This window comes from Mirounga angustirostris, unplaced genomic scaffold (assembly GCF_029215605.1).
Source record: "Mirounga angustirostris isolate CCGP_5_RB_7025 unplaced genomic scaffold, mMirAng1.0.hap1 SCAF_1, whole genome shotgun sequence".
In the NCBI taxonomy this organism is placed as follows: domain Eukaryota; kingdom Metazoa; phylum Chordata; class Mammalia; order Carnivora; family Phocidae; genus Mirounga; species Mirounga angustirostris.
Window position 1 is genome coordinate 127,935,695 of NW_026991709.1, and position 21,538 is coordinate 127,957,232.

Sequence of the window (21,538 nt, forward strand, 5' to 3'; positions counted from 1 at the left end):
CATCACACAGAAACCTAAACCTCCTCTCCATTTCTCTCAGACACACATACATTCACATATCTATAAATTTATAGACATGGACATGGACCCTAACCATGTAACTGCTGTTCTTACCTGTTCATTGTTCACCTGCCCAATTTCTAGCCATAAAACCTGTATCTCTTTGCCTATGGGCTTTCTCTGGTGATTGGAGCCTGTTCTGCCTATGCCCACAGCAGGCTGAAGTATGAGGGGAGGTGTAGCTCCTTCTAGGGAGCAGCCCTCAACAAGTAACTAATAGGGAGTGAAGTATAAGTATTCCAGCTCTCTTGCCACACAGGGGGCAGAACTCTGAGTGTGTCCTCTATGCAGTTTCCTAGAGCTCCCCAGCAGGAATCGGCCCTGGTTGCCCACAGTGGTAACTGACTTGCACAGCTCTTTGACAGCCTCCACATCTCAATTCCCCACTCCTCAAATGGTGCTTCCTGGTATTACCTCCCAAATGAACTACTTACTTGCCTCAGGGGAACTCAAAACCAAAATACCTGACCTTCTTACTCTGGGACCCACTGTCCCCATGGAACAGAAAAGAGTGACAGCTGAGCATTCAGTGGCTTTGAGAAAGGTCTTTCCCTTAGAGATAATATCCTATACCTGACCTGGTCAGAAGTGCTGATTACAGAGGATGTCCAACAAATCATTTTTCATGTCTCTTCTTTCAGTTATAAGGTCAAGATATACCTAGACTGGATGGGAATAAACATTCTTTAGAACTGGAAGCTTAATCTGAATCAGACCATTTGTCAAGTACTTATATTTGGTCTAGAAAATCAAGGGCAACTTTCCATGTAGTTCCCACAAAACCTGTTGTACATGCTCTGTTAAATATTCAGGATTCCAAACAACTTGTGTAACATGGAAAGACATTCACCACGAGCAAGCATGCAGCAGTTCAGGGCCACAGTCAAAACCAAAACTGAATTGGGACGCCTGGGTGGCTCTGTTGGTTAAGTGTCTGCCTTTGACTCAGGTCATGATCCCAGGGATTTGACCACATCTCATGTGGTCCTGGGATCGAACCCCACATCAGGCTCCCTGCCCAGCGAGGAGTCTGCTTCTCCCTCTCCCTCTTCCATTCTCTTGTGCTCTCTCTCTCTCTCAAATAAATAAAATCTTAAAAAAAAAAAAACCAACACTAAATTGTAAGTGAAGTCACACCCAGGATAGCAAGATAGCCAGAGAAGTTATTGTTCTGTTGAACCAGACCCTACTGGGCTAATAAATTAATGAGTTATCAATACCACGTATTAGAGTTCTAAAAAGTTTCACAAAGTTGTGCCTTATTCTCCTCTACAAGAAGAAAGAGCCAAATCAATAAATGTGGGAAACATTTCATCTTTAGGTTCCTAAGAGGGTAGTACAAGTAAAATTATAGCATATATTATAAGTGAAGAACACCAAAGTCTAATGCTTTCAAACAGAAATGAATCTTTTAAGTTCCACTGAGGAAATGAATCATATGCTATGTACTTTTCTGTATCACCGAGATACCAGAAAGATTTTATTTAGTCCAATCACTCAGCCCCGTATGGGCACATATGCACTATGGGAAATGTTCTCTTATTTATTGATTCTACTAGTATTTATTACAGAACACCTACTAAGTGCCAAGTTCTACGTGTGTCATGACTGTGCATCAGAGTAGAATATTAACATGAATCAAATAAACAAAAAATAAAAATGTAATTACAGCTTTTGACAAATGCTATAAAAAAACTGAACAAGTTTTGGGATGCCTGGGTGGCTCAGTCGGTTAAGTGTCTGCCTTCAGCTCAGGTCATGATCCCAGGGTCCTGGGTTCGAGTCCCACATCGGGCTCCTTGCTCAGCGGGGAGCCTGCTTCTCCCTCTGCCTGCCACTCCCCCTGCTTATGCGCTCTCTCTCACACACAAATAAATAAATAAAATCTTTAAAAAAAAAATGAACAAGTTTAGTATAAAGGTGTGGTATTGGAAAGATAATCTGAAAAGGCAGCATTTAAGTTGAAGTCCCTTAACGATGAAAAAAAGCCAGCCATGTAACAAGCAAGGGAAAAGCCTGCAGGCTGAGGGAATAGCATTGCTCAGTCCTGAGTGAGGAAAGAGCTTGGTGTGATTAAGGATGTGGAGAGAGACCAGTGTATCTGGATCAGAGAGGGTGGATGGGATGTGCTCAAAGACAGAGGCAGGGGCCAGGAAAAGCACATTCTAATAGCTCGAAGAAAGGAATTTGGATTTTCTTCTAAATGTGATAAGAGACAGCTTTGTGCTCACCAGGACAGGAGCCACTAGCTACATGTGAGCGTTTTAGTCTTACTTTTTTTTTTCTTTAAAGATTTTATTTATTCATTTGAGACACAGAGATACAGAGAGAGAGAGAGCATGAGCAGTGGGAGAGGCAGAGGGAGAGGGAGAAGCAGGCTCCCTGCTGAGCCAGGAGCCCGATGTGGGGCTTGATCCCAGGACCCTGGGATCATGACCCGAGCCGAAGGCAGACGCTTAACCATCTGAGCCACCCAGGCGCCCCTAGTCTTACTTTTAATTAATTAAAATTAAGTTTCAATTTCAATTCCTCAGCCACACAAGCCACACTCCAAGTGCTCCTTAGCCTCATGCGGCTTCAATATTGGTTGGTACAGATATAGAATATTTCTATCATTGCAGAAAGTTCTCCTGGACAATGGTACAAAGAGGTCCAAGCCAGAGAATAACATGACTGGTTTGAACTTTTTAAAAAATGACTCTGGCCACTGTGTAGATAATTCGTTATAGTGAGCGAAGACAGTGAAGCAGATCTGTCAGGAAGCTACTACTGTAGGCAAGACAAGAGGCGATAATGACTTAGGTTCAAAAAGTGATGGTGGAGATGGAGAGAAGTGGAGTGATTTAAGATGGATTTTGGACACAAGAGCTACAAGCCGTGTTGAGGGTTTGGATGTGAGGGGGGTAGATGAGTAAACATTGGTGCCATTTCTTGAGTAAGGAAGTCTGGTTTCAGGGAGGTCCAGTTTGTGAGGAAAGTTCAAGAGTGGGGCTGGGGCAACTGGAAGAGAGGCCTACCTAGGGGTGTATTTTAGAGCCATCAGCAAACAGGTAGTTAATGTCAAGAGAATGGGGGATAGGGAGGGAGGATAGAGGAAGTTGGAACTGAGGAAACTCAGTAAGGAGAAACAGAGACAAAAAGAGGAGCCATCCTCTTTAAGCTCCTTCCTGTGAGAGTCATGGTTCTGCAGGGTAAATTCTTGATTAACTTGGGTTAATTCTCGGGGGCCTTCATGAACAACTTTAGTTTGAGGTGGCCAAAAGGAAACTTGCAAGAACAAATAGGAGAGCCCCTCCAAGGCCCTTCTAGGGGAAGCACTATGTTAATAGGCCAGGTTTTGAAGTGAGACTGATGTGGTAAATCCCATCTCCACCAGTTGCCACCCATAAGACCTGAGTGTCATCTTTCACCTCTAAAAGGGAGTTGGGGGAGAGTTAAATGGGATTGTAGATGTAAAGCAAATAACCTATAATAACATTTATCCCAACACAGATGCAGAATACTTAGACCTGGTTCATCAGCACCCCCCTCCCACCCAACAGGCATAAAAGCCCCAAGTACCTGCAGGTTCTGATTCAGCTTCCTTAGAGCCCTTGTCTGGCTGTACCAACCCTCCCCTACTGGTTTGCCTTAGCCTAAGATGGAAATGAGTAGACTTTTCATGGATTATCACTATAATTCTTCAGATAACTTGAAATCTAACTCATTCGAAGTTTCATTTGTTATGTCCCGCTTGATCGAAGAAATTGAGGTTAATAGAAATTATTGAAAATGACAAAGGAATCATCACAGCTAATTTTGCATCTTTTCTTTCCAATTGTAAGGTAAATCCCTATGCTACTTGTTCATATGGTGATATTAGAGGAAGATTTGGGGGAAAGGCAATTTCAGTTTTGATGGGTTTGGGAGGGACTTGGGGTGCTTTGTCTGAAAATACTAGATCTACTTTGAGACAAGCTAGAATTCTTGTTTATCAAGCACTACCCACATGGAGAGCTAATGAGAAGAGAACCTAAGAGAGGGAAAAAAGACAACCATCATCATGATGAAAAGATTAGGCCTTTAAAAAAAAAAAAAACAGGGTTGGAAATGTCTTGATTTCAGATTCAATTTGACTCTTCTTTCTTCCTCTCCTCTCCTCCCACCCTCCCTCCCTCCCTTCCTATCTTCCTTCCTTCCTTCCTTCCTCTTTTTTGTTCCTTCCTCTTATGAAAAGAGTTTTAGAGGACCCTTAGCCAGTACAGGATTCCTTTCTTCCCAACACTTATGTGGTTGCCCAGCCCCTACTGGACCTTCCCCAGTATTGAGAAACTACTGTTCTCAGTTATCTGTTGCTGAGGAACAAATTACCCCCAAACTTCCTAGCTGAAAACAACAATCATTATTTACTCACAGTTCCCTGGGTTGGCAATTTAGGCTGAGTTCACCTGGGGCAGCTCCTCTCTGTTCTACATGATGCCAACTGAACTCACTCATGCATTTGTGCCTCAGCAACTGGGATGGCCGGGACATTTCTCCATATACTCTTTTATTCTCCAGATCAGATATCAGCTTTTTTACATGATAGTAAAAACTCCCCAGCAGCAGGAAGAAGGCAAGCCCCAATGCACAGGCACTTTTTAGTCCTCTGCTCATATCACTTTTGCTAATCTCCCATTGGCCAAAACAAGTCACATGACTAAGCTCATCATCATTGTGGAGGGACCTGCACAAATGGATGAACACTGAGAGGAATGGAGCAATGGGGGTCAAAGCTGTATCAGTCTACCCCACTCACATCTGCCTCAGAAACTGCTTTATTTTCAGATACTCCTAACTGTCAGAGAGAAAGTGAAAATTTGTCTCCTGAGTGGAAATTCAAGGATCTGGCTCCCACAGAATGGTGGGCAGGAGCATTCAGTGGCTCTTGGATGTTTGACTTGTAGTTGGTTTTATCACATGAAGTCTTCTGTGGGCTGAAAAGGTTGATATCTCTTCCCCTAGACACTCCCTTAGTTCCCAGCTACCTCCTCAGTTCCAAGCCACTCCTGCAGCTCTCATACTATCCCCTTTGGAGATCTATTGTGTCACCGTTGTGTTATGTATCACTTCATTATTTCAGTTCTCAGCGAGGGTCTATGCAAACTCGTCATTATTCCCACTAACTTCCTGTAGCCAGCATTCAATGTCTCTCAGTGTTCTGACCTTTTAAGCCATTTCCTAGGCACTAAGACTCAACACTTGTGTTAGGAATGTGTCTACAGACATCTCCTTCCCTCTGTTGCTTGATTTGACCCTATTTAATAGAAAGCATTCATAAGTGCCAGGCACTGTTTTATTTATTTATTTATTTATTTATTTATTTGTAGTTTTTAATTTTATTATGTTAGTCACCATACAATACATCATTAGTTTTTGATGTAGTGATCCACGATCCATTGTTTTCATATAACACCCAGTGCTCCATGCAGTACGTGCCCTCCTTAATACCCATCACCGGGCTAACCAATCCCCCCTCCCCCCTCTCCTCTAAAACCCTGTTTGTTTCTCAGGTCCATAGTCTCTCATGGTTCATCTCTCCCTCCAATTCCCCCCGCCCATTTTTCCCTTCCTTCTCCTAATGTCCTCCATGTTATTCCTTATGTTCCACAAATAAATGAAACCATATGATAATTGACTTCCTCTGCTTGACTTATTTCACTTAGCATAATCTCCTCCAGTCCCATCCATGTTGATGTAAAAGTTGGGTATTCATCTTTTCTGATGGCTGAGTAATATTCCATTGTATATATGGGACCACATCTTCTTTATCCATTCATCTGTTGAAGGGCATCTCGGCTCTTTCCACAGTTTGGCTATTGTGGACATTGCTGCTATGAACATTGGGGTGCATATGGCCCTTCTTTTCACTACATCTGTGTCTTTGGGGTAAATACCCAGGAGTGCAATTGCTGGGTCATAGGGTAGCTCTATTTTTAAATTTTTGAGGCACCTCCACACTGTTTTCCAAAGTGGATGTACCAACTTGCATTCCCACCAACAGTGTAAGAGGGTTCCCCTTTCTCCACAACCTCTCCAACATTTGTTATTTCTTTCCCTGTCCATTTATGCCATTCTAACTGGTGTAAGGTGGTATCTCAGTGTGGTTTTGATTTGGATTTCCCTGATGGCTAATGATGATGAACATTTTTTCATGTGTCTGTTAGCCATTTGTATGTCTTCTTCAGAGAAGTGTCTGTTCATCTCTTCTGCCCACTTTTTGACTTGATTATTTGTTTTTTGGGTGTTGAGTTTGAGAAGTTCTTTATAGATCTTGGATACCAGCCCTTTATCTGTAGTGTCAGTTGCAAATATCTTCTTCCATTCTGTGGGTTGCCTCTTTGTTTTGTTGACTGTTTCCTTTGCTGTGCAGAAGCTTTTTATCTTGATGAAGTCCCAAAAGTTCATTTTTGCTTTTGTTTCACTAGCTTTTGGAGATGTATCTTGAAAGAAGTTGCTGTGGGCGATGTCAAAGAGGTTACTGCCTATGTTCTCCTCTAGGGTTTTGATGGATTCCTGTCTCACATTGAGGTCTTTTATCCACTTTGAGTTTATCTTTGTGAATGGTGTAAGAGAATGGTCGAGTTTCATTCTTCTGCATGTGGCTGTCCAATTTTCCCAGCACCATTTATTGAAGAGACTGTCTTTTTTCCATTGCATGTTTTTTCCTGCTTTGTCAAAGATTATTTGAACATAGAGTTGAGGGTCCATATCTGGGTTCTCTATTCTGTTCCCTTGGTCTATATGTCTGTTTTTGTGCCAGTACCATGCTGTCTTGGTGATCACAGCTTTGTAATATAGCTTGAAATCGGGCAACGTGATGCCCCCAGCTTTGTTTTTCTTTTTCAACATCTCCTTGGTGATTCGGGGTCTTTTCTGATTCCATACAAATTTTAGGATTGTTTGTTCCAGCACTTTGAAAAATTTCATTGGAATTTTGATCGGGATGGCATTGAAAGTATAGATTGCTCTGGGTAGCATAGACATTTTAACAATGTTTATTCTTCCGATCCATGAGCATGGAATATTTTTCCAACTTTTTGTGTCTTCTTCAATTTCTTTCATGAGTTTTTTATAGTTCCTAGAGTATAGATCCTTTACCTCTTTGGTTAGGTTTATTCCGAAGCATCTTATGGTTTTTGGTGCTATTGTAAATGGAATCATTTCTTTAATTTCTCTTTCTACAGTTGCGTTGTTAGTGTATAAGAAAGCAACTGATTTCTGTGCATTGATTTTGTATCCTGCCACATTACTGAACTGCTGGATGACTTCTAGTAATTTGGGGGTGGAGTCTTTTGGGTTTTCCACATAAAGTATCATGTCATCTGCGAAAAGAGAGTGTTTGACTTCTTCTTTGCCTATTTCAATACCTTTTATTTCTTTTTGTTGTCTGATTGCTGTTGCTAGGACTTCTAGTACTATTTTGAACAACAGTGGTGAGAGCGGGCACCCTTGATGTGTTCCTGATCTTAAGGGAAAGGCTCTCAGCTTTTCCCCATCGAGGATGCTATTCGCTGTGGGTTTTTCATAGATGGATTTTATGAGCTTGAGGAATGTTCCCTCTATCCCTGTACTCTGGAGAGTTTTAATCAGGAAAGGATGTTGTATTTTGTCAAATGCTTTTTCTGCATCAATTGAGAGGACCATATGGTTCTTCTCCCTCCTCTTATTAATGTGTTCTATCACATTGATTGATTTGCGAATGTTGAACCACCCTTGCATCCTGGGGATAAATCCCACTTGGACGTGGTGGATGATCCTTTTAATGTATTGGTGGATCCTATTAGCTAGGATTTTGTTGAGGATTTTGGAATCCATATTCATCAGGGATATCAGTCTGAAATTCTCCTTTTTGATGGGGTCTTTGCCTCGTTTGGGGATTAAGGTAATGCTGGCCTCATAGAATGAGTTTGGAAGTTTTCCTTCTGTTTCTATTTTTTAAAACAGCTTCAGTAGAATAGGTATTATTTCTTCTTTGAATGTTTGGTAGAATTCCCCAGAGAATCCATCAGGCCCTGGACTCTTGTTTTTGGGGGAGGTTTTTGATCACTGCTTCAATCTCGTTTCTGGTTATTGGCCTATTCAGGTTGTCAATTTCTTCCTGTTTCCGTCTTGGCAGCTTATAGGTTCCAGGAAGGCCTCCATTTCATCCAGATTGCTCAGTTTATTGGCATATAGTTGTTGATAATAATTTCTAATAATTGTTTCTATTTCCTTGGTGTTAGTCGTGATCTCTCCCCTTTCATTCATAATTTTATTAATTTGGGTCCTTTCTCTCTTCTTTTGGATAAGTCTGGCCAGTGGTTTATCAATCTTATTAATTCTTTCAAAGAACCAACTTCTAGTTTCGTTGATCTGATCTACTGTGTTTCTGGCTTCTAATTCATTGATCTCTGCTCTAATTTTAATTATTTCTCTTCTAATGCGTGGCTTAGGCATCGTTTGTTGCTTTTTCTCTAGTTCTTTAAGGTGTAGAGTTAGTTGGTGAATTCGGGATTTTTCTATTTTTTTGAGTGAGGCTTGGATGGCTATGTATTTCCCCCTTAGGACCGCCTTTGCAGTATCCCATAGGTTTTGGACCGATGTGTTTTCATTCTCATTGATTTCCATGAATTGTTTAAGTTCTTCTTTGATTTCTTGGTTGACCCAAACATTCTTGAGCAGAATGGTCTTTAGCTTCCAAGTGTTTGAATTTCTGCCAAATTTTTTCTTGTGATTGAGTTCCAGTTTTAGAGCATTGTGGGTCTGAGAATATGCAGGGAATAATCTCAATCTTTTGGTATTGGTTGAGACCTGATTTGTGACCCAGTATATGGTCTATTCTGGAGAAGGTTCCATGTGCGCTCGAGAAGAATAAGTATTCTGTTGTTTTAGGGTGGAATGTTCTGTAAATATCTAGGAGGTTCATCTGGTCCAATGTATCATTCAAAGCTCTTGTTTCCTTGTTGATTTTCTGCTTAGATGATCTGTCCATTGCTGAGAGTGGAGTATTGAGGTCTCCTACAAATAACGTATTGTTATCAATATGACTCTTTATTTTGGTTAACAGTTGGCTTATGTAGATGGCTGCTCCCATGTTGGGGGCATAGATATTTACAATTGTTAGATCTTCTTGTTGGATAGACCCTTTAAGAATGATATAGTGTCGTTCTGTGTCTCTTATTATAGACTTTAGTTTAAAATCTAATTTGTCTGATATAAGAATTGCTACCCCAGCTTTCTTTTGAGGTCCGCTGGCATGGAAGATAGATCTCCATCCCTTCACTTTCAGTCTGGATGTATCTTTAGGTTCAAAATGAGTCTCTTGTAGACAGCATATGGATGGGTCCTGTCTTTTTATCCAATCTGCAACCCTGTGTCATTTTATGGGAGCGTTTAGGCCATTCACGTTGAGAGTGATTTTTGAAAGATATGAATTAATCGTCATCATGTTGCCTGTGAAGACATTGTTTTTATAGATTGTCCCTGTAAATTTCTGTTGTAGATCACTCTTGGGGTCTTTCTCCTTTTATAGAACCTCCCTTAATATTTCTTGCAGGGCCGGCTTATTGGTCACATATTCTTTCAACTTCTGCCGGTCGTGGAAGCTCTCCATCATTCTAAATGAAAGCCTTGCCAGATAAAGTATTCTTGGCTGCATGTTCTTCTCATTTAGTACCCTGAATATGTCTTGCCAGGCCTTTCTGGCTTGCCAGGTCTCTGTGGATAGGTCTGACGTTATTCTGATGTTCCTCCTCTGTACGTAAGGAATCTCTTCCCCCTAACTGCCCTTAAGATGGTTTCCTTGGTTCTAAGATTTGCAAGTTTTACTATTACATGCCGGGGTGTTGGCCTGTTTTCCTTGATCTTAGGAGGGGTCCTCTCTGCCTCTAGGATGCGAATTTTTGTTTCATTCCCCAGATTAGGGAAGTTCTCAGCTATGATTTGCTCAAATACATCTTCTAGCCCTCTCTCTCTCTCCACTCCCTCCGGGATTCCAATGATTCTGACATTGGAACGCCTCATGGTGTCACTTATTTCTCTGATTCTATTTTCATGGATTCTGAGTTGTTTTTCCCTGGCCTCCTCTTTTCCCTTTTTATCTATTATACTGTCTTCCAGATTGCTTATTCTCTCTTCTGTCTCAGTTACCCTAGCTGTTAGATTATCTAGATTGGATTGGATCTCATTGATAGCATTTTTGAGTTCTGCCAATTCACCTTTTATTTCTGCCCTTAGAGACTCTATGTTGCCATTAATTGATTTCTCCATTCTAGCCATTGTCTTCACAATTGCTTGCCTGAATTCCATCTCTGACATCTTGGTTATATCTGCATCCATTTGTAAATCTGCAGCATAAGTCATAATCTCTGAGTCTTTTCTGTTTGGGGGGCTCCTCCTCCTAGTCATTCTGTTGATGGGTGTTTGAGGGAATGTATAGAGTCCACATTATTGACCAGAACCCAAGCAAGATGCACCTGTTTTCTTGGGACCTTAGGGTTGCTGGCCTCTTGTTTCCCCAGCCTGTCTTCTGCGGGAGGGGCCTGCCGCACTGTTACTCAGGCAACCCTGTTTGGTTGGAGTTGCCCTGCACCCCTGTGGCGGGGGATGGGCTCAGCGGGAATCAGTCTTTGGGGCTTTTGTTCTCTGGCAGCTTTCCCTGGCGGCTTTCCACGTCTCTTCCACGAGTCAGAGCAGAAGAGACCGTTTCCAACCCTCTGCCTCAGAGCAGAGAGACCTCAGTCTGTTCTTCAGTGAGCTCTCCAGGCCACACCGTCTCCGTCTCTGTCCGTGCTGCTATAAACTGCAGCAGCCTGGGTTGTGCGCCCCTCCGCAGCGCTCCCAGTCCTGCCTCCGGTCGGCACGTCTCTGCCTTTTGTGCTTCTAAAACCACCAGCCGCTCCCAGTTCGCACACGCGCGACTCCGCCGCTTGGGGTTCCGGCCCGGGGACTGCATTTCGCCTGCGCGCAACTCCGCCGCTCGCTGCTTGGGGTTTCCACCCCAGGGGTTGCAGTTCACTGGCGCAGCCCCGGCGCACCGGGTTTGCATCTCGGAGGCTGCAGTTCGCATGCGCGCAGCCTTCGCTCCGGTTTCTGTCCGGGGGGCTGCAGTTCACGTGCGCACGACCACGCTGGTCTGGTTTTCCACCCCGGGGGGCTGCCCTAAAGTCCTTTCCCGATGCTACCGGTCTGCGACTCTGTGCCCGTCCACAGCGCGCGCGAGGCTGTCACTCACCGGCGGTGTAGGATCCCCACGGCCAGGCTCCCTCCTGCTGCCGTTTATCCTCCGATATCTGCCCGCAGGATCATGGCTCTCTGCTTCGTACCTCAAAACCAACCGCCTGTGATATTCTGTTTGTAGAGATCCAGATCTTCTTAAGTCTCAGCCTGGTTTCGTGGGTGCTCAGAGTGGTCTGGTAGATATCCAGCTTAATTCCGGGGACCAGTTGAAATAGGGTCACCTACTCCTCCGCCATCTTTCCCCTCTCATCATAAATAAAATAGTTCTGGAGCCTGGAAGGTGCCGATCCTGGGCTGGCAGGGCAGGTTTCTGGAAGAGCTCTCCGGGGTTGCGGCTGGCAATCCTTCCGCTGTGTCCTCACAGGGTGGACAGCGAGCTTGGCCCTGGGGTCTCTTCTTACTAGGACACTAATCCTGAAGGATCAGAACCCCACCCTTACGGCCTCGTTTGTCCTTAATCACGTCCTCAGAGGCCCCACCTTCAAGTACAGCCACACCAGGGGCTGGGACTGCGACGTACCGTTGGAGGGGATCATTGAGAGGCCGCCAGGCACTGTTTTAAATGTATTACATGGATTAATTACTAAAGCTTCACAATAATCCTGAGATAGATACAATTATCACCTCCATTTTACAGAGGAGATATCCAAGGCATAGAGGAATCAAGTAATTTGCTAAGGGTTGCGTGGCTGGAAATTGGTGGGATCAGGATTCAAACCAGGCAATCGGATAGCACTCACCCATGCCTCTGAACTGGGTTATGACACAGAGACTCAGATCCATTTGCTGCAGCACCTGGGGGCTTAGTCTCACTGAATCGCTCCCCTTCTTCCTGAGCAGGCTCTCTTGTTGCAGGTGCAGTGGGAGTGCATCAACCCCAAGTACAAAGCCAAGAAGAAGAATTATAAGAACTCGGGCATTGTGATTTTGAATCAGTGCAAGGTATGTATGTAGTCCCTCTCTTTCAAGGAGTGTGAAGCTAGGGCTGTCTGGGAGGAAGAGCTCAGGTTGTATGGTCAGTGAGAGAGAATGTCAAGGAGGTGTGGTGTTTTTTAAAATAAAAATCAGGAAGTCAATGTATTAATGGATGTGCAATGAGAAATGTAAGCATGGGTGGTCTTGGAACTGTGGTGGCCCGGTGCCACCATCCCTTCCACAAAGACAGTCATACCCCCAGAGATGGGGAGTCCTGGTCACATGTCAGGCTCTTCTCTGTCCAGAACAGCATCAGAGGGAGATCCCCCCAAAGGGTAAGCCAACATTTCCAGAGCGCCTATTGTATGCTTGTCACAGTGTTCAGTGCTTTCTGTGTGGCGCTTCACCCATACTGAGTGGTACCATGAACACAAAGCAGTGGTGAAAGATCACAAGGGCCTAGAAACTCCTCCCAGAAGGGCTCTAACGTCACAGAAAATCCTACATGCTAACAATCAAATCTCTTAAGTCACATCTGAGAATAACTCTGGCACTGGTTGAGTATTTACTATGTGAGAGTAATGATGATGAATTCTGTTTAACTTGTATCCCAACCCTGAGACTTCAGTTGTCAACTGAGATCATGTAACTAGTCACACACGTGGTAAGTTTAAGAGCTGAGATTTTAACCTATGCCTGTTTGACTCCAACACACAAGACTTAAATGCCATCTAGTTTCTCTCTGTGTTTGTCAGGTTCCTTCTCCCAGATTGGCCTCTCCATGGCTGCCAGGCGCTGCACATCCTCTCATAGCAAGAGCGAGGGGAAAGAAAAGACGGATATGCCCACCTCTTGAACCAATCAGTGGGACTAGGGGATAGTATATTGGGATTGGCCATCTGGGATCATTGTATTAACTGGGATCTTTTATTTTCTACAGTTTTTGATGCTTTAACATCTTGGAGCCTTATGGACCCGCGTAGGGTCTGCACCTCCCAGGGTTAGCTAAATTTCTGGAGATAGCAAACAACTTGCTTGTGAGCCTACCTTTGATATGTAGACCAACCAATCCAGAGCCCATACCCCCAAACACCTCCTTTATAGAGCTCTCACATATGGAGCCAATATTCCTGTGGTCCTATATGACCCCGGGTCCAGGCTTCAGATAATTAGAGACCATCCTTATAGCCCAGAGCCACAAAAATTATTCAGACTCTCCAATACTAAAACAATTTAACTGCTTACCCTGCCCCACTCATTCCTTACCACAAACACACACACACACACACACACACACACACAAAATAAAGACTTCCGCCCACACTTTCCTTTCAATCTTTCTGCCTTCTGACTGACCCTGGTGCTTCCCCATGTGGCCCCTGAGTGGTATGACATGCTTCCTATCCTTTGGGGAGTTGTGAGTAATAAACTCTTCTTCTAGGGATGCCTGGGTGGCTCAGTTGGTTAAGGATCTGCCTTCGGCTCAGGACATGATCCCAAGGTCCTGGGATTGAATCTTTCATTGGGCTCCTTGCTCCACAGGGAGCCTGTTTCTCCCTCTGCCTGCTGCTTTCCCTGCTTGTGCTCTCTCTCTCTCTTTCTCTCTCTCTCTCTGTGACAAATAAATAAAATCTTTAAAAAAAAAAGTCCATATTTTTAAAAAAATAAAAATAAACTCTTCTTCCAAAGGCAGATCACTGGTCATCTTACCTTACAAATCAAATCCCAGGCACATTCAAAGCATCCTTGTGCCCAGGGAAGCAGGAAAAAAAAATCTAGATGAACCACTTCAGTGGTTGTCTATCTCCTTTAGGTGGCTGTGTGTAAGTCTGTTTTGATTCTCCATGAATTGATCTTATAGTTTAGTGCTCAGGGGCCATGTTACTTCGACTCATTCCCAAGTTCTTATTTCCTTGATATACAGACAATAGTAGGGTGTCCCAACCATCAAGCAAAGCATTGCATAAGGAAGCCAGAAGCATGGGGCACCTGGGTGGCTCAGTCAGTTAAACATCTGCCTTCGGCTCAGGTCATGATCCTGGGGTCCTGGGATGGAACCCCACATCGGGCTCTCTGCTTCTCCTTCTCCCTATGACCCTCCCTGCCTGCTCGTGCCCTCGCTCTCACTTATGCACTCTCTCTCTCTCAAATGAATAAATTAAAAAATCTAAAAAAAAAAGGAAGCCAGGAGCAGGCACTGTTCAGGGGGCCAAGTAAACATCAGCCCTGAGAAAAGTCTGCCAAGAGATGTGTGCCACCTGGAGGTGGTACCTAGAGACACCAACATGGGATTTTGTGGGTTGGTCTCTGAGAAGCTGCCCTGAGCATCAGATGGAATCTGAGGATTGAGGGTCAAAATCACAGTTACTCCCTGCCCAGATACAGGGGCCAGTCTGCAAGCTCCACAACTGCAGGGATTGTGTCTGGTTTTCTCATCACTGTATCCCTAGCATCTAGTGCATAGTGGGGGCTCAGTAAATCCGTGTTCAATAAATAAATGGATGACTGTCACCCAGAGTCAAGCAGCAGAATCATAAGGAAGCAGAAATGAAGACCAGAGATCGGTAAGGCACACGAGCACACAGGTGATCATGGTTGGGCAGAAGGCAGGGGCCGTACTGACTTCCGGCACAGAGGTCCAAAGGATGGACTACGCGGTCCAGACTGCCGTCATTAGAGTCCCACCTCCACCGTCAGCTGGGTAGGTGATCTTAGCCTCAACTGCCTCCTCCACAAAATGGCACAATAATAATGATAGTACCACTTTTATAGGGTGGTTCTAAGAATTAAATGAAATTACGGATATTAAGCCCCTGGCTTAGAGTTAGTGCTCATAAGTGTTAGTCATTGTTCATGGCATGGCAGGAATCTAACGAATGGGAAACTCAGGAAAGGCCTTCTCAGGACATTTCAATCCTGAAGCCACCAACCTATATTACTTGTGGGATTAAGAATGTTACCAGGACTGGGACTTAGATACAGGGAGCAAAACTGAAGGCAAGTGTAGTCTCTCGCCGGAGGCTTCCGTAACCCAAAAGAGGGGTGCAGGGCATAGGTAGTTGCAGCCCTCACAGGGCCATCTGAATTGAGCATTGCTTTTTCTTGCCTGTAACATAACAAAATCAGCTGACCCCTCTTTTCCTCACAGATCTCTTTATGCTCTTTCTTCTAGGTTAGCAGCCTAACCCCAAAGATTAAGCTTCCACTTCATAAGGAAATAGATCATGCTGTTACTAAAACGGTTTCCTCTCCTCCTCCTCCCATGCAGATCCACAAGATGCATTCTTTCTTGGACTACATCATGGGTGGCTGCCAAATCCAGTTTACAGTAAGTTGTTTCCATATTTATTCATATTCACGGATGGGGAATGGTGTGGGGAATGGTGCTGGGTTGGGAGAATGAGGAGACAAAAGTTTGTTAAAACCCTGGGTCAGCTTTGTTCAGATCTCATTGCTGGAATATTGTATGGTATCAAGTTTTTAAAGTGACTTCATACTTCTGTTTTCTCCAGTGAGTATGGTTGTCAGGAATTTATATCAGGAAATTCATGCCACTCATCCTCAGGTGGTTTGGGAACCCTCCTAATGCTTCCCATTCTTTCAGTAACTACATGTGGCGTGGGGCAGTGGGCATATTGCCAGGTCTGATCACCTGGTGAGTTGGATGGCAAGGAAGTAAACCATGCCGGCAAGTCCCACTGAGCCAAGGCAGATGCAGGCCAAACACAAGCCCAATGCCCACTGGTTAGTACCAAGAGGAAGCCATCCAAATGGTTCATCAGACAATGAAGAGGTGAATTCCAAAATATTGGAGAACTAGTCTTTCAGAGTTGAGAAATAGAGTACTAGACTCAGTGGGTGGATCAGGGATCATCTCCTACATGTAACCTGTGAGCGCATGGGATTTATACACTCCAAATATGTATTTGGGTGGGTAGGCTGGGTCTTTTTAAGATGCCTGGTAGACCAAGCTTATGAATGCATCTGCTCTGGAATAACTTACTTAATATTCGAAACCCTCCTAGGTTTGGGCAGATGTGACCTCCAGAAAGAGCATCCCCAGATGGCCAGAGATAGATCTGCTAAAACCTATGGGAAAGCCACATGGCAAACAAGAGAAACACCATCTGAACAGCTTTTGTTCCTCATCTTATAGATGTATGCTCATGAAGTTCAGCCCTGTTTAGCTCCCTCAACTGGCTCAGTCATATGAGGAAAGCAAGGCAGATGGTTTAATTGTTTTGTCCAGCTTTAAGCCCAAGAGAGTAGACAGGACCAATGTCTTTCTGGGACAGGGATGGTGGTACTCAAAGGACTAAAAGGGGGAGTTCCAAAGGGGTGAGGTAAGGGGTTGTGTGATAGGCTGACCTGTCCTTACCTAGAGGCTTGTCCCCTAATCTCAGATGGGTCTACCTTTGTCCTCCCTAAACTTTGGGCATTGTTCACCTACCCCTGAATGGTTATGAGTTAATTATAGAATTTGGTCGTTTCTTTAGAGTCTAAGGCTCTCTGAAGGTGCACCCACCCAGCCGTCCTACGTGCATTGCGTGCCGGCGCACACAGAGAGTAGCAGACCTGTCCATCCTGAGTGCGCACATCTAACACCAGCTGTCCTGTGAGCTCGCTGTCATGCTGGATGTACACAAATGGGAGCAAAGAAGCCAGCAATGTCATAAAGGAGAGCTACTGGAGATAGTGTCTCACAATCTTAGGCAAAGGAGCCATTCAGGAAACTATTTATAGGTTTTCAAGGGAAAGCTCTATTGATTTGGGTCTGTTTTAGAGTCTATAGATTCCATGCTCTTGAACAACTCTTTATTCAACCTTCAGGGGCTTGCTCCGCCCTTGGAGTTATACTGCATAGAACCAGCCCCCGTGAATGCCGGAAGTTTAACCCCACAGGGTCCCTAGCTCCACATCCTGGGTCCACAGGGCCTGCCTGACACAGAAGGATGATCCTCCCCTCCTTTGTCACTCCTGCTGATCCTCCCCAGCTGGGAGGCACCACCTTAATGGCTCTCACCACCACCTCCCCAGTTCCAGCTCCTCCTCCCTTACCTTATTGACTTGGTCTCCCTCAGACTTTTTGAATTGTCCTTTTATTAGGCTCTCCTGGATCATCCCTTTTGAAGGGACCATTTGTTTCCTGTCAAGACTCTGACCAGTACACTTTACAAGCAGGAGCTCAGAGAAAGCTTTTACACTTTCCACAGATACCTGGTGCTTCTGACTCAACCTTAAGAATGTCAAAAGTGGAGCATCTTTTCCTTCAGGTACCAGGCTGATGTATATTAGGTACTTTTATCGAATTATAATGGATTGAACCCTAAACCTTAAAGGAGAGGTAAGGTTTAGGAAAAAACAAGAAATGAGATGAATAAATAGTATACTAGGATTTTCCTTTAAAAGCATCCCTACAGGGGCGCCTGGGCGTCTCAGTCAGTTAAGTGTCCAACTCTTGATTTCAACGCAGGTCATGATCTCAGGGTTGTGATCGAGCCCCGCGTCAGGCTCTGCGCTGGGCATGGAGCCTGCTTAAGATTCTCTCTCTCCCTCTCCCTCTGCCCCTCCCTGCCTCCACCTCTCTTAAGAAAAATAAAAGAAGCATCCCTATGAACTTAAATGTTTATGCATCCGTATATTCTAATGATAAATATCGAAACCATATTTGTGTTAATATGCATAAACAGGGTATCTTCAGAGGAGTATTGGAGAAGTGGTTTGGATTAAGAATTTGAAGGGCTTTTAATTTTGAAGTAATGTGGTGGGTAAGGGAACGGTCAGAAGAATCTTGAGCAGGACACTGAAGCAATTGGGCACATGCTTTAGGGAACTAAACTGGGAGTGTTGGTAGAAGGCATCAAAGGTGGTGAGGGGGCTCTGGAAGATGAAGCAAGAAGAGATTAACAGTCCTGGTGACAGGTAACAAGAGGCTAAGCTAGCAGGGCAGCAGGAGGAAGGAACACTGTGGCAAGAGAGTCCAATAAGCCTTGGCCCGTAATCCAGTGAGGAGACGGAAGGCAGAGGATAATGAGTAGTCCGGAGGACTCAGATCTTCTGTGCCTGACTGGCAAAGCATGGCGGGCCTATTCATGGCAACATGGAAATCCAGAGGAGCTGCCAACAAGATGATTTGCTTTTGGACCTGATGGAACAACTTTCAGGCCTCCCAGTAGAGATGGCACTTATAAATATGGCCCTAGGTTTCAGGAGAGGGGTAGAAGTTGCACACAAATGGGTCTGGGTGAGGTGGCCAGAGAGAAGAATACAGAGAGAAAAGATGTCTCAGGAAATTGTAGAAGATCTCCATTGGGCAGCAAGGCAGAGAGGGGCAACCACCAGGAGAAGAAATGCCAGAGGAAAAGGTCCAGGATGAGGCAGTACTTCAAATGACCAGGAAGAAAATTTTATAAGATCAAGGGCAATAATCCCATATGTGAGAGAGAAGTCAGAAGGTGAAGACTAAAACACTGGGTCATGGGATAAAGAGGCACATATCATCTTTTGAAAGAGCAATTTCAACAGCGTGAGACAGGGAGACCCAGGAGTTAGGGTGTAGACAGAAGGTAAGGAAGTGAACACAGCGGGTATAACTATTCATTCAAGAAGGCTGGCAGTGAAGAGGAAGCAAGAGGGGAAAAAGAGGATAGCAACTTGAGGATTAAAAGAGGGGAGGTTTCAGGCTAGAATCTGACCATAAGCAGAGGAGAAGCCCCAGTGGAGGGAAAGAGATTAAGATGCTAAAAAGAGCCCTAGTCAATGATTCTTTTTTGGTCAGCGGCCCCACTTGAGAATCTGATACACAATCTATATCCTCTCACTACAAAATGCACACACCTGATTCTGCATGCAGTTTCGGGAGGTCAAGGGCGCCCCTGAGGACGTTCCGTCTCCTCATGGGAATCCTCAAATCATAAGAACTTGAGGGCAATTGTCACGTGGCAGTCTTGGAGGAGGTGGGAGGGGTGAGCGGACGAGAAACAGACTAGAGAGGGGGAGATGGAGTTCACTGTGTTTGGCACATGGCACAGCAGCCAAAAATAAAATTTGATACTAGAATTTCACACACAAAACACAAAATTATAGACAGCATAGAAGAGACAGACACCATAAGGTATTTGGAAAGAAAATGGTAGAAGAGTTCACTGTTTCCTTTGAAAGTTACTGCTTTTCCAGATGCATAAAAATGTACTTTGTAAAGCAGACTTTTCAGAGACAAGCTGTAAGCAACCTAAATGTCCAACAATAAGGTAATGGCTAGATAAATTACAGTACCTCATTTAGGTGGATTATGATAAAGCCATTTTAAATGATAATTATAATGATTGATGATAACATGGGGACATGTTTATGACATAATGTTAAGTGGAAAAAAAAAAAGAAGGTAAAGCAGAGCTACCCTATGATTACAACCAGGTAAAACGTTTATGTCTTAAGACATAAGAGAGAGGAGAGAGAGAGAGAAAATCTAGAAAGGGAAAAGAAAACATGACTTGTTAGGCTAGTGAAATCCTTGAGGAAGAATTGACCTCAGGGGCATCTTCGACCTCTCAAAATTGTGTGCAGAATTAAGTGTGTGCATTTTCTGATAAGAGGATATAAATCTTGTATCAGATTCTCAAGTGGTCCAGGTGACCCCCAAAAAGGTTTTGTGTTTTTTTTTTTTCTCATATTTTCAGATGGCCATTTTCATATTAGTAATTTTCTAACATTAAGGATGGTATTGCTTTCCTTTATCTCTGATTTTATAGTCTACAGTTTGGTAATACAATATGATATAATAAGCTAAATGTGGCTCCTCCCAGATTAACCTTCCAGCCTAAAGAAAAGTATCACCTATGACAAATTCTCTCAGGAAATCTTCCCAACCCTAACATGTTCAGGGCATCCTATGTCCACACTGTGTCCCAGTTTAAGTTTTAAATCTTTACATTATATCCCATACTAAACACTGGCGGACTCTGGTGTAGACCTCTGAGAAATGAGAAGGAGCCCTGGGTTGAAGAGGGGAGCGCTTTGCAGTTTGTGGGAAATTAACCAGGCAACCTTGGGGTCTCTCCCATCTAGTTGCTATTTCTTTGCCCCCAGCGGAGTTTTGAGGAAATAGAAAAGTACAAGAGTTTAACCTGTCATTTAAGAAATGGTCCAGACTGAACAGTATCTCCACCTACAAGGCTTATTGTATGGGTCCGAATTGTATACAAATATAAAAAACAAACAAACAAAAAACAAAGAAAACAGCTGCCCCAGCAGATGATAGGACAAAGGTTGACTGCAGGTTGATTACAGAGAGATTAGGCCACTAACCAGAGGTTGGTTCACAGTAGCTTGTCTTAGAAAATATCCGGGAGGTTTCAGATGGCTTGTTTGTCACAGGCAGACAAGGGGATCTGAGGAGTGGGCTCGTTTCACGTAAGAAGCTAAACATGTCCAAAGATAGATGCTTATCGTTGGCTTCCAGCCTTTTCCGGGAAGCAGCTCTGCACCGGGGACTTGGTGGCAGTGGAGGGAGCATTTCGCATTCATACTCTACAAGGTTTTGCAAAGCTGTTCCACAGCTCTGCTTAATGATGAGTGAGGCCTCCTGGGCAGAAGAGGAGAGCCACGGGCTCCGCCTGTTCCGGGGCTGCCTGCTGAGAAGATTGAAGTACATACCAGAACCACAGGCTTTCCTAAATGCTTCCTATCGGCCAATGAAAACGTGGCCGCCCCGCGAGCTCACCAGCATTCAGGAAGCCAGGCGTCAGTGGCCACCTCCACAAACTGGCATTTTTCAGTCATTTTCTTGCTTTTATTTCTCAGTTTAATCCCGTCTTTCACTGCCTCCCTGTTGCTTTTTAAAATAAACCTAACCTTTCGCTCTGTTCTCTTTCCACTAATGCTAACTTAAAGAGCACAGAGAATTCTTGGTAGAAGGCCACCTCCTGAAGATATTTTATCTCCAGCTTCGTCAGGGAGACTTGAGAAACCATCACTTGCCAGGAAAAAGATCTTTCAGCTTCATGCCCTTAAGACCATCCATGGCTGTCTAGTCAATGATAAAATATTTTTGTTCTGAGCAGTGGGAACTACAGAAAGGGGTAGGTGGTAAGGATCATTGCTTTATTTCCTTTTTCACCAGGTTACTTTTAAGTTCATACCCTTCCCCAAAGCTCTATCAGAATCTCTGGAGCTAGAATAGCCTCTGTGGTTTTCACAGACACTGGGGCCATCCCCATGGGAAAAGTGGAACCCCACCCCCCACCCCTACCCCCACCCCACTGCCCCCAGAGGCCTGCCTGCAGAAAAAAAGTAAAATTTCCATCAGGCCTGTTCATATGTCTAC

At 44.2% G+C, this 21,538-nt stretch overlaps 1 protein-coding gene across 1 annotated transcript in view; it reads left to right on the forward strand.

Annotated features, from left to right (window-relative positions):
• Positions 1–21,538, forward strand: part of CPNE4 (copine 4) — a 175,617-nt gene that overhangs the window by 123,387 nt on the left and 30,692 nt on the right. The window contains exons 7-8 of the mRNA XM_064587888.1: positions 12,154–12,240; positions 15,482–15,541. Coding sequence (XP_064443958.1) covers positions 12,154–12,240; positions 15,482–15,541 — 147 coding nt within the window. The remainder of the gene's footprint in view (positions 1–12,153; positions 12,241–15,481; positions 15,542–21,538) is intronic.